Here is a 13,421-nt window from a genome sequence, read left to right as displayed (position 1 = left end):
CTTATTAAAGAAATGATAAAATTTAGAGTATTTTTGCACAGGAAACAAATCTGGAATTCTTATTGTACGCTGAATGTGTGGCATGATGTGTTCATATAGCCATACATGTCAGGGAGCTCTATGTGCTGACCTGCATCCATGTTCCCTGGGTGCAGGACGATTCCCTTCTGTTTGCAAAAGCAACAATTTAGGTCTACATCCATAAGTAGATACAGTTCCTTTTAGGAATGGACATCCTCTTAGTGCTATTATAATTGATAACTTTATGACAGGCCCATTACCTATGCCTTCAAGGTAACCAATACTTTTTAAGTGAAAATTGTTCTGTGTGCAATATTTCTCTCTCGGTTTTTGTTCTTACTTTAATGATTAGCCAAGTATTTCTTATCCCACATTTGTATGAAAGTCCCCAATTGTTTGTATGACTCTAACGTCTTCTGTGGAGAGCACTTGACAGTGGTTTGTGTCCATGCAAAAGAAAGTCTTGAATACTGAACATAAATAAGTCATTACAGTACAGGTAAGTCACCACATTTCCTAACGGGAGAGTTTTCCAACAAATTAATACACTTGGAAATAATATTGCTTTGAAGAAAGAGAGGCACTTAGTGATTGTCTTCATGAATTGAAAACCCTTCATAAATCCACAAAAAGATGTCTGAAAAGACCTAGAAAACAATGTTGCCTGATTTCTTGGACTTTCACAGTATCAAGATTGTAACAATGAGTTTAGCCGCTTACAGAATAGTCATACTTTTCCTCCTTCAGAACTCTGCTATCTTTATAAACTGTCACCCTAGATAGAGACTTAAATAAAATCTTTCCAGTCTCAAGAAACCCAAGTCTACTTCAAGCAGACTGATATGGTTTTAGGAAAGTCCTGTGACCATATGGAGCACAGCTAACGTGTACATAAGGAAAGTAATGTATTTTTTTCCTCCTCATGGCAACAGTGCTGTTTTGTCAGATGATTATTTGTCTTTTTTAAATAAAGTGACAATCTAGGGCTCCAGTTATTGAATGCCATCCATTCTCTACCATAAATCTCTAGTAGATATCAATTTAATCAGTTATGTACTGTATGCTTATAATATCTAAAAAATAAAAGTTTGATATAAATAAGTGTCCTTTAGTGGCAGTATACTAAAAATAGCCCTTTGCCTTCAGACAACCATTAAAATCACTTTAGCAATAAAGGCAGCAGCTAAATATGATGACTGCAAAGGGTTAATATTGCAAAGTCCATTTGATCTTTCTTTGCTCGCACCTGTTCCAGTGAACTTGGTTCATTATAAAGTATTTCTAGGATGTTGACATAAATGAACAGAACTGGTCCATAACCAAGTGGAGTCACTTAGGTTTCCCAAAGTCACAGAATATCCTGCACAAAAACTAATAATCCAGTACTATTTCAAATAAAAGTTTAACGCAGTCAGAAAAATGTGACTAAATCTGATTTGTACCAATACATCAGGTGACATAAAAAATGAGAGAGAGATAATTTCCACAGGACAAGAAATTAGAAAGTGTAAAGTGCTGAAAGACCTCAATAATTATTTTAAAGCAGTACCAGAAAATCCCACTTTGATTATTTTTTTTTAAAAAAATCCCCAAGTACTAAAACAAGCAAACAAAATAACTTCTGTGTTTTCTGGCATCCCAGATGTCAACTCATCCTTCATGTTAAGTAAAAAATCAGTGCATATGTTATATAGGTAAATAAAAAGAGAAAATAAAGCCCTACCCCCATATTGCAAATTCTGTCCAGTTGCCATTAGGAAAAAAAAGTAATCCACATGTGGCATTTGATATGATGACATAAGAACATCTTCTCTCTTTTCTTCCTTCTTGGCACAAAGTTCAGGTGTGAATAAGATGCTTTGGTCCTGATACCAGACACCCAGAATGCTGAGGACGGTGTGCAGTGAAGGCCGTTCACAGATCTTCTGCATCCGACTTGACAGAGTTGGAGGGCATATGCCTGGAGGGTACTGCTACCAGCGGCCACTGACGCTAGCAATGTCTGAGTGATACTGACGGGGTAGCCTCCCACTTGCTCCACCTTCCAGGAAAGAGGTGCGTGTATTTGGTGGTTCAAAGAGCTTTCTTCGGTTTTTATTTAGTTCTGCAGAGAGAAACAGAGACTTATTAGGAACCCAAGGGAGAAGTTCTATAGTCTTCAGGACTTGGCAGAAGAGCTCAGAAAACGGTGATGCGGTAGGTTGCAGGGGAGTGGGGAGGAAGTCCGGTAGGTAGGCAAAAGGAAAACCTTTAAGTTGACCATCAAGAAATTTTTGGAATGCTCAAAATCAAAAGTCTGATATGAAAGGTAGCATGTGTAGCTGAGAGAACCAAGGACAACAAATCATTTTACTGCAGTTTATAAACTCCCTGGGGAATATGTAGTTCTCAGAACCCTTTCAAACCCAAATTTACAAAATAGTTTGACCTACCCTCAATGTCCTTTCAGAGGCAAAGGGAGGGAGACCATCAAAGTTGGTGAAAGGTATGTGACAGGAGGTATTACCAGTGACACAGAACATTACTACAGCTCATTAGACTCATCCATGTCAAACACAGTGATCATTAAATTATTTAAGTCAGACATGAAAAGGGGACCTCATACCTAAACATGAGAATACTGAAAAAGCACACTGCCGTGTTAAGCCACACGTGTTAAGTCAGTGGCTCCACTGACTCCGATGCCTACACTCCTCAAGTCAGAAGGAGTTATATGAAGAAATGTATCAGTGAGAGGTTTCTTTGAATAAAAAATCAACTTAGTAAAAACAGCAACAGTTAAGGAAATCAATACAATTGAAAACAACCAATATGTGAATCCAGATTTTCAGGGAAAAACTACAAGATCCTGGAATTTAGTTTTAAATAATTTAGTTTTGAACCAGAGTGCTTTGTCTTTTCCCAACTAAAAATTATTAATCAGAATAGTGAAAAACTGAGACAGCCTACCTTGTTTATGACCATACAATGCCCTGTTCTCCCCTCCATACACACATTCACAAATCCTCAAGTCAACTGACATAATTACTATTAATGAATACATACAAGTAAACAGAATTGTCAGACTAGAAAGCAGCGTTTCTGATAGCCTCCAAATGCAAATACAGCTGACCCTGAATACTGCAGATCTGAAGAGAGTGGGTCTACTTATAGATGGATATTTTTCAACAGTAAATACTACAGTATTACAGGGCAGGTGGAAACTGCAAAGAAACTGTGGATATGAAGGTGACTATAAGTTACATTAGGATTAACTCTCATGTGGTTCAAGAGTCAACTGTGTCTTCAGATTTATTCTATCTCAAATATACGGGTTAAACAGTTCATATGCTTGGAGCTGTTGTCTTTCTCTAGGAGGGTGGTGAAGCACATGACTCAGTACCTTTGATAATCTGCATAGTGCACAGTACTTCTTCAACCATACACATGCACACAACCCATAAATTCTGAGGTCACAGAAAGCTACGGCTTGCTACAGGAATGCTGGGGATGAGAACAGACTCAAGCAGCTGGCAGGGGGTCAGAGGTGGCCAGGGACAGCCATATGGCCAGACACACTCTTGTATCCCAAGTTCTTAAAGAGGGACCAGAACCCTTAACATTTCACCCCACTGCTTTCCAAAATGTAACTGACTGTCTCATAGGGGTGATGTAAGAGTGGAGACATGCCGTTCTGTGCACATTTAGGTCTTAGGGGAGAAGAGAAACAACAGTAATTTATTACAGCCTACATTCGTTGTGTGCTATTTAACTCCTCCTTGAGGGGCAGACAGTATTACTAGCCTCAATTTTACAGGTAAGAAAGTTGCGTTTGTTTACAAACAGATGAAGTAACTTGCCCACGTGGCTGTTGGTGACAGAGCTGAAACCCTGCCTGCCTGATCCAAAGGACTATGCCACAAGCTGTTGTGATCCATCCATTGGGCAGAGACCACCTGAGGTATCAGGAGTACAAAGTTGAGAAACTGGTAGTTCCAGGTATGCCAGATAACAGAGCTTTCCTTCATAATTTATACCAAAATTACTTTTTAAATAGAAAAACAAAGCTTAGAACATAAAGAAGCAAGGAAAATATTACAAGCAATAGACACATGCAGGCATGCATACAGATAGCTACCGTCTCAAGTTCCTACAGAAACACAGTAGCAATGACATTCCTATCACATGTATCTCATTTAAAAAACAATATATAAAATTCACAATTCAAGACAGAATTGAATATATTTAAAGGCAAACTTATAGGAGAGTTAAAAATAAACAATTCCCCTTAAACAGAGCCTGGAAAAGTTTTATCACCTTCAGATAGGAGACCTTCTTTGGCCTCCATTTTCTTTTGGGGCAAGAACCCATGAGTCAGGAGGACATTCATTCCCCCACTACAGAGACAGAAAAGAAAGGAGTTAGATCAAACACTGTTTTCAGATGCTCATGGAGAATAATTGGGCCGTCGAAGACAAGAAATTTTAATAGACATTGAAAACTTCATTCTGAAAAGTCACATCAACTAGATTTTTGAGAGAATAAATAATCATGAAGAATTTCAGCCATTCCCTAAAGATGTAATTTCTAAGAATACATACATAGAGATATTCCGAGTGTGAAGCAGAGAGAGAAATCTTTTAAGAGAGATTATCAAGGACCAAAGTCCTACTGAAGAGACTTTAGTTTTTGTTTTTTAAATTAAAAAGCAAGCTTCCTCTTCTGATTTTTTTCAGTAAGCCTAAGGGATAGTTTGAGAAAATACCAACCTTTTTCTTTGAAATTCCAAGGTTCACACAATCCTGGCAGCTCTCAGGATCTTGTTGCGGATCTGAACAGAGTCACAAACTAAAAGAATAGGTCGGGAAATGTTAGATCTACCTGAGGCCGTGGTGGAAAGCCTGTCAATAGGATGCTAAACTTCCTGTCACTTAGTCCCTGTACGTTTAGTTAACCAATCACTACCATACTCGGAGAGAAATCCATGAATTTTCAAAAATTATGTATTTGGGGGAAAAAAATTGTTTTCTCTGATTCATCTCTAGAGGAGAGAAATCTCATCTCCTCCTGTAATATTAAAATATGTGTCTTCTGGCCCAAGATTAAAAGCAAACCAAAACCTGATACTGAAAGAACAACTCAATTATAAGTTAAAAATCTACAAAAATTTTAAAAAGTAATTTGAGCAAACTCTGTATCTAGCCAACCTATGTAACCACAAGACAAATGTTACCCTGCGTCTATCTGGAAGTGAAGTGTCCTGAGACTTTAAATGAATGTCTTTGTTATCAGAGGAACTGAATTGGAAAAAGAAGCTTTTCAATGAAGGGTTTCTCAAAAACTTACTCCTTGCAGAGAAAATGATTTACCAGGTTCAAACAAATGCACTCAACAAAATCACCCTTAAAATAATCAAACACTTCCTGCTGTACAGAGCATTCATAAGGCATCTTATTCAAAGTTTCTAATTCCCTATAAAAGCAAGAAGACCTGTGAACCCCACAGAGAGAGGCAGTCTGTAGAAGCAGGATATAACCTCAATAGAACCACACTGAAGATGATGGCTAGAGAAAATATTTTTCTTAAATGAGAACTGAAAACCCCTCATGTTTTGGACCCTACTCCCCTCCACCCCCTGCACCAAAACTGACTTAGAATCATCACCAATGTATTTCAGAGTAAAAAGTACTGATGATCTACCTGGAATCTATGAAAACATTTAGAGACATTTGCTTGTTGCTGGAAGCTTTACAGTTTGGAACTGGGTTGCTGCACAAAGAAACAACTTAATTTTCATTATATAGTCACAGACATTCCACAGACCTCTAGTGAAAAAGTATAGAGTTCTGAAACATACACTTCTGTGGTATAAATGTGCGGCCCCACATTTAGACATGCGGCCCCACAGTATATAGTAAAGTTTCAAGTAGTATATTAATTTCATTTTCAAATTAATAAAAGAAATATAAAAAATATATGAAGTTAATTTGGGTCCAGAAGTAGCCTTCTGAAACTTAACTTTTGGGTAAACAAGTTGAAAACTATTCTACTGCCACAGATAGTTACAAAAAAGAAAAAAAAAAAGAACAAGAGGGAGTACCCTATTAATGATACATACTGTTAAAATTGTAGGTTATCCTCACCGTGTCTGATGATATATCATACTGAAGGACAGATTTTAGAACTGAAAGGTGACCTGACATGATCATCTACTCCAGTCTACATGATTAAGAAACCAAAATCAAAAGAGGTCTGGAAAGTCACCCAAGGGTGCATGACTTGGAGATGCAAATCTCGGATCTCTTTATGTGAACAGTGTTCCTTCCACTATAACCAAGCTAATCTTATGAGTGAAAAAGAAACAGTGGCCACCCTATGGAGCTCCATCAGTGCAGCAGCTTCGGTACACAGCAGGCAGGAAGACTTCTCAAACTGTTATGTAAAGAGCTCTATCCAAGGAGAGGCCTACCAGGCTGCTCAGTAGCTGAGTTTCTACCCCATTTCAAGACTATTCTGCTTGTATCTGCTTCAGATATTAGGTCTGTATGTAAGATTTCCTGTGGGGAGGTTGGTGGGGTTGATCTGCTTCTACAATGCAATGGAAAAGCAATCTGCTGCTAAAATAAAATGGAAAAGCACTGAGGCTTTTAATTTCATTTGATGATTTGTTTAGCGAATGTTGTTTATAAAGAACTTTCACCAGTTGGATGCCACTGCTGTCCTCAAAGGCATAGCCTGCAAATATGGTGTTTTGAAAAAGTAACATAATTTTCTCATCACACCTAACATTTGGCTTCTGCCCTTACCGTCTCTTTTTGAGAGACTGGCACACATATAAAATTGGCATTCATGAACTTAATCAGAAAATCTTCAATAACCTTATTTTGTTGCCTCCCCAATTTCTTCCTCATATTTCTTGAAACACCTTTTGAGGTACAGTGTTATGACTCTTGGCTTACACTCATATGACTCTTGGCCATTCCTTTCACATGGGAGGTACCTAGTAAACACACATAGCATTTTCTTATACACAGAACATGCAAAAGATGCACAAAGGCAGTGGTCTGGGAGACAGACCTTTAGATTTTCTTTCATTCTGTGACTACTTTCAGGATACTACCCTCTTCGGTGACTCACAAATTCTATTAAAACTTTGGGGAAAGTTAAAAAGCATTAAGACAAGAAATACTGCCAGGTTCCAGCTGTACCAAAGAACACTGTCTTTCCCTCTGCTGCAATGATCTCAGCTGCTCTACAAGGACACGTGTCTTTAAAGCATGACAGCCAATCCAGAATAATTACTCATGAACCCAGTGATTAGCACTTAACACAACTGCAACACAGAGATTCAAACTCCTCCTCCATCCCCATGTTCTGCAAAGGGAAATTCTGGTTAGATCTCTCGGAAGAGATCTGTTTTCAGGGATGACACTTGCCAAGGCAGGTTTTCAGGCAGTGCCTTGGTGAAGGAGTGGGGGTATCCCCAGCATTTGTTACACTGTTAGTGGAAAAACACTTTGAAACCACAACCACACAGCTGCCAGGTAGGAAGCAGAACCAGCCCCACTGGCTGAGACCACTGGCAGAGAGTCCTCAGGTTTTAAGAAATAAAGAACAGTTATATTCACCTGAAATTGCAAGCAGCATTTTCCTTCTGGCACCAAAAGTCGTAATTCCCAGCTCCTTCAGATCTTGATCTGTGAGAGTGAGAAATGTCTGAAGATCGATCTGTGGGTGAACAAATAAATCTATGGTAAATATAGTAAGTACTTAGTTCTTCCTCAGTATAAGTTCAACTAAGTGCTACACTTATTATGCTCTGCCTGCTTCCAAAGAAGAATGGTGGTGTTATAAACACCTAAGGGACAACAGTTAAGTCATAAAAGTGGTCAAATGAAACTGATATTTCTAGCATAAGACTTTGGATAGTCTTACTGCAACAAACTTAGGTCTTAGCATCCTGGAAGTCAAAGCAAAAAGGGAAAATGAAATGGCAGTTTTTCGTGACTTGATAAAGAATACATACCTGTCCAAAAGAGAGAAAATATTTCTTGGTTTTAGATTCTGACTCAGGTAAGTATATCTCCATTAAAAGGGACTGAATAATACCATACAGCGTATTTCTAATTGTGCTCTAATAAAAATGAGAGCAGAATCACAGTGTAACTGTGATTCCCATGATTCCATGACCCATGATTCCCTTGGCTCAGTCCAGTTGACCATCTCTGAAAGTGGCATATACGAAGTATTCCAAGAGAGAGTATAATTGTACTTCCTGGCATCAGCAAAAATGTGTGGAGGGAACCACCCTAGTAATCCCATCCTGCCTTGAAAACCGTTGGAGGGACAGAAAGGCAAAGGGCTCTGAAGTCAAAGAGGCTTGGGTTCAAGTTCTGATTCTGCAATTACTAGTTGTGGGCACTCAGGGTTGATGATACCTCACAGGGTTGTTTGGGGCATTAAACATGATCCTAGATATAATGCAGTGTGCTCACCAAAGGGGTAAAATAGTTGGCAGATATGGTTAGCAATAATGTATTCAGACATATCATCTGAGAAAGTTACTAATCTTCATCCTGCTTACAATATATTAAATCTCACACAGTTACTTAATGGGAGAGTCCTGTTAAGTCATATCTGTGTATGAGAAAATATCCTATATGAAGAGAACAGTACCAAATTTCAACACACCTGAAAATATTAAGATACACTTTTTATTCAAATTATATAGCAATTAATTTGAAATTTTCTGTTTTGATTTTGAAGGTCACATCCAGATCTTGAAAATCCGTTTCATTTATCATTTGTAACAGGTCTGGACATACATTTTTTTTAAGCAATTCTATCCAGTGGAGACTATTACAGGGATCCTCAAACTCTTTTTAAAGGGCCAGAGAATAACTAGTTTAGGCTCACCAGGCCAATACTGTCTCTGTTCCAAGTACTCAAACTCTGCTGATTTAGCTCAAAAGCAATCATGGGCAATATGAGGTAACTGAGTTGGTATGGCTGTGTTCCAACAAAATTTTATTTACAAAATTAGGTAGGTCTGCAGGTTGCAGTCTGCCAGTCTGACTTTATATTATCATGTTTTCTTCCTTTTTGAAGTAACTAGATAACAAGCACCCATATTAAATTAATTTCTGTGCATCTTCAAATAGGAAATACAGATTAAAAACAAACCCAGGATATCACCGAATAACATCTAGTTACTTATTTCTAAAACTTTATGTGCATGAACAAGTTAAAATTCCTCAGCTATGAGTTTCTCAATTAGCCACTTGCATCTAACCAGCAAGACTAAGTAAATAAATGCAGTTCTTTAGTGCACAGATGATGAACATGTTTGTTATTCAACTTAGAAAATCTTTGGTTAAATGAATACTAATTTAGATTTAGAAAAAAGGAAACAAAATAGTTGTCCTAATGTTCAAAATACACATGACAACATTTTGGGGGGTGTTAAAAGAACAAAAAAAGTTCAGCAATTAAACTTAAATTATGGACAATACATTAAATTTATGCTATAAAGTGCCTAATAAAAATCTTAAGATTCTTTATTGACTAATGCATGCCAGGGAATTACTGGCATGTACTCTTAGCATGAAGTAGAGCCAACTAGCATGAAACTTGGATGATGTCAGGATTTGGAAAATTGATACATTTAGAGAACTATTCTCTGAATAGTTTCTGGTCCCTTGATAATATGACAACATGATTAGAAAGAACCATGCTTAGGGGGTCTTCTCTTTATGTCAGTGCATCATGGCCACGGCCGATCAGTTTGACCAAAATCCGTGGTAGGGATGTTTCAGAAGACATCTTAGTTCTGTCTCAGTTCAGACAAAACCCAAACAGTAAATTAGTAAGTTAACATGTATAAAAAGCACATTATATTCTATGAGAACAATCTTCAGTAACATAATTAGGATGGTGTCAAAAAACAACTATGGTTATTTATTTCAGATGCTGTTAACATTTAAGTGCCACAAATAAAGATAACAGCGATGAAGGAATAAAATCTTCTTAAATATAGAGTTGCTGCCAACTTTCAGGTAAGTATGAATCAAAAGTTAATGTGAATCACAACACTCATTAGGTCTTTTAGCTAAAACTGGTGAAGGATGGCTATGAGTGTCTTTGCAAGCACAATTTCCTATATATCTGCTATCCTGTGTTTACCAGTTGCACTAAGTAAACAAGAAATGACAATTTTCTTGGCAAAAACAAACTATGAGACTTGAATAAATGTTCAGTGAAAGCACAGTCATAGGTCAATGAGTGATTTCCTTCTAGAAGTCATCATACATACAACCAAGAAAAAGACACCTGGGAAAATAAATACTGACTGACCTCTTGTTGCTGGAAGACGTCTGTATATTTGCCCAGGCCCAGTTTGCTGAAGAGCTCAGGGAGGTCAGAGCCTTTGAAAGAGCTGTTCAGGTTACAGCCATTGCTTCCTGTCAGCGAGGAAATGCAGTCCATGTAATTGCTACTGCTGAGATAGTGTTCCGCTGAAAGGCAGAGGAGAGACAGGCTTGAAGTGGAAATGCCCAGGGAGAACATGGTTTAATTAAAAGTTTTAATCACTCAAATATTTCAAATTCATTGTTTTGGGCTGAATAGAGCAGTTGCTACAGAAACACAGCAAATCCTTTACTGAAACATTGGCTTTTCATTAAGGAAATGCTGGTTATTGCTTTCAGGGAGGCTCTTGCCATTTAAAACGGTACACTTGGGAGACAGCAATTCAGCAGCAATGTCTCTGTAGTTAACAATCATTAATCATATTCTCCCTCAGCATTCAGAAACATTTGCTCTTTATAATTGATTTGATGTGAATTAAGTGAGGAATTGGAAGGAAGATCCCCAGGACACAATAAAGGTAAGGAAAGTTACAGGCTCCTCTTGCATGCAGGCTGGGCCTCTGTATCCACACCTGTGCTTTCCTGTGGTCAAAGAAATCCTGTGATATTACCACATATAAATCCCATTTTCCTCCAGCATAACTGGGCAGTGAGGTCATTAAAGGGAGTGCTCCAAAATGAAGAGGAACATGTGAAATGAAAAGAATGATGCTGGAGTTCCTGGGTTTAACTTACAACAGAAACATATCCATCTCTTAGGGGAAACTCTAAGACAGCCATGTCAAGCTTTGTCTGGTGGGTAAAGATTTCTCCGTATTGTCTGTGATTCTCAGACCCAATGGCATGCACAATTGGGTGACAGACTAGTGAGCCATACCAAGTACTTGACCAGATATCCACACGCTGTTCAAGAGCAGCTTTGGAGAATCTAGCAGAGCTGTGTAGCCATTCCTACCACCCTAATGAACAATGAACTCTTTTCCCTTTGGGAATTCTACCAAAGATGCCACTTCAGCAGGGATTCCCAGAGAGATGAGGGCAGAGGACACTCACCGAACTAATAAGATCTATCTAATCTCCTCTAGGATCAATGCATTCACCAAATCTAAGAACACTGTTCTGTATGGCCACTAATCATTTTCTCTAGTTGTTTTCATCTCCTGGTTCAGAAGTCCTAGATAGGTCTCAAGTGGAAGGAATTTCTTCATAAGGTTTCTCTTTCTTTTAAAAACAGATGTTTTACCTCTTTGGGTAAGAATGTGTAGGGGAAAGGATCCAGGACCAAAGTGAAGAGGCTCTGAGCCCTGGAACACTCCACCAATTGAAGGTAAGATCCCAGAATCACCAAAAAGATTGAGGAGTAACGACCAGTGCGCTATTGGTTCAAAGGTGACACAAAGCAGAGTATGATGCCTGCACTGGAGTGACCACTGGACTGGACAAAATGGAAGCAGCCTGGCTGACCATATAACTTGCTGTCCAAATGATAAATTTACTTTCTTTAAGGGAAATAAAAGCAACCTAAATGTCCATCAACAGAGGAATGGTAAAGAAAATGTGGTACATATATACAATGGAGTATTACTCAGCCATGAAAAGGAACAAAACTGGATCATATATAAAGATATTGATGGACCTAGAGGCTATCATATGGAGTGAAGTAAGTCAGAAAAACAAGTATCATATATATTAATGCATATATGTGGAATCTAAAACAATGGTACAGATGATCTTATTTGCAAAACAGAAATAGAGACATAGATGTAGAGAACAAATGTATGGACACCAAGGAAGGAGTGCAGGGTGAAGGGATGAACTGGGAGATTGGGATTGACATGTATACACTATTGATACTGTGTATAAAATAGATAATTAATGAGAGTCCACAGTACAGCTCAGCAAACTCTACTCAGTGGTCTGTGGTGACCTAAATTAGAGGAAATTCCCCAAAAGAGGAAATATATGTACATGTATCACTGATTCACTGTGCTCTACAGTAGAAACTAACACAACATTGGAAAGCAACTGTACTCCAATAAAAAATTTTTAAAAACGGGAATTACAGTGGAACAACTGGTGTAACAGGGATTCCCAGAGAAAACCTATATACTGGTGACTTTGAAAAGGGTGTCAAGAAAACTACTTAAAACTTTTCTGATCATTACAGTAGTCATTGGCAACTTGTGGGTATTGAGCACCTGAAATCTGCTAGTGGAAATTTAAAAATTTTCTGTGAATGTGAAATAACACCATATTTTAAAGACTTAGTACAAAAATGACATCTTAGAAAGCAGGGAACTAAAATGGATGGGAATGGGTGAATTTCATTCAGATGACCATTGTATCTACTACTCTGGGCAAGAATGCCTTAGAAGAAAGGGGGTACCCATCATAGTCAACAAAAGAGTTGGAAACACAGCTCTTGGGTGCAATCTCAAAAATGACAGAACGATCTCAGTTCATCTGCAAGGCAAACTATTCACCATCACAGTAATCCAAGCCTATGCCCAACCATAGATGCCGAAGAAGCTGAAGTTGACCAGTTCTATGAAGACCTACAAGATCTTCCAGAAGTAACAGCAAAAATAAATGTCCTTTTCATCACAGGGGACTAGAATGCAAAAGTAGAAAGTCAAGAGATACCCACAACAACAGCAAGTTTGGCCTTGGTGTGCAAAATGAAGCAGGGCACGGGCGAACAGTGCTGACGAGAGAGCGCGCGCCAGGCCAGAGTGCGCGCCAACTTCCAATAGCCTGAGACAACGCCACACATGGTGTCACCAGATGGTCAACACCGAAGTCAGACTGACTATGTTCTTTGCAGCCAAATATGGAGAAGCTCTATACAGTCAGTATAAACAAGACTTGGATCTGACTGTGGCTCAGAGTATGAGCTCCTTATTGCAAAATTCAGGCTTCAATTGAAGAAAGTAGGGAAATGACTAAGGCATTCAGGTATGACCTAAATCAAATCCCTTATGATTATACAGTGGAGGTTACAAATAGATTCAAGGGATTACATCTGGTAGACTGAGTGCCTAAAGAACTATGGAT

General features: G+C 38.4%; 1 protein-coding gene and 1 long non-coding RNA gene across 8 annotated transcripts in view; one reads left to right on the top strand and one right to left on the bottom strand.

Annotated features, from left to right (window-relative positions):
• Positions 1 to 1,605: 1,605 nt before the first annotated feature.
• Positions 1,606 to 13,421, bottom strand: part of BICC1 (BicC family RNA binding protein 1) — a 477,034-nt gene continuing 465,218 nt past the window's right edge. For 6 of the 7 annotated variants that reach the window (XM_065922373.1, XM_065922368.1, XM_065922369.1 and 3 more), the window contains 3 exons: positions 10,354 to 10,514; positions 7,629 to 7,728; positions 1,606 to 2,125 (listed from right to left, as the gene is read on the bottom strand). In XM_065922373.1, the coding sequence (XP_065778445.1) occupies positions 1,995 to 2,125; positions 7,629 to 7,728; positions 10,354 to 10,514 (392 nt within the window). In that variant the 3' untranslated portion in view covers positions 1,606 to 1,994. Of the gene's footprint in view, positions 2,126 to 4,769; positions 4,849 to 7,628; positions 7,729 to 10,353; positions 10,515 to 13,421 lie in introns of all 7 variants that reach the window. The other variant, XM_065922371.1, reaches the window with a different exon arrangement.
• On the top strand, positions 9,983 to 12,302 carry LOC136159783 (uncharacterized). Its single transcript, XR_010661510.1, has 4 exons — positions 9,983 to 10,055; positions 10,802 to 10,885; positions 11,005 to 11,157; positions 11,579 to 12,302. It is a non-coding gene; the product is annotated as an uncharacterized lncRNA (long non-coding RNA).

The sequence above is a fragment of the Muntiacus reevesi genome, chromosome 2 (assembly GCF_963930625.1).
Source record: "Muntiacus reevesi chromosome 2, mMunRee1.1, whole genome shotgun sequence".
NCBI classification, from domain to species: domain Eukaryota; kingdom Metazoa; phylum Chordata; class Mammalia; order Artiodactyla; family Cervidae; genus Muntiacus; species Muntiacus reevesi.
Note: the sequence above shows the minus strand (reverse complement) of the source record. Positions and strands in the feature narration are given on the sequence as shown.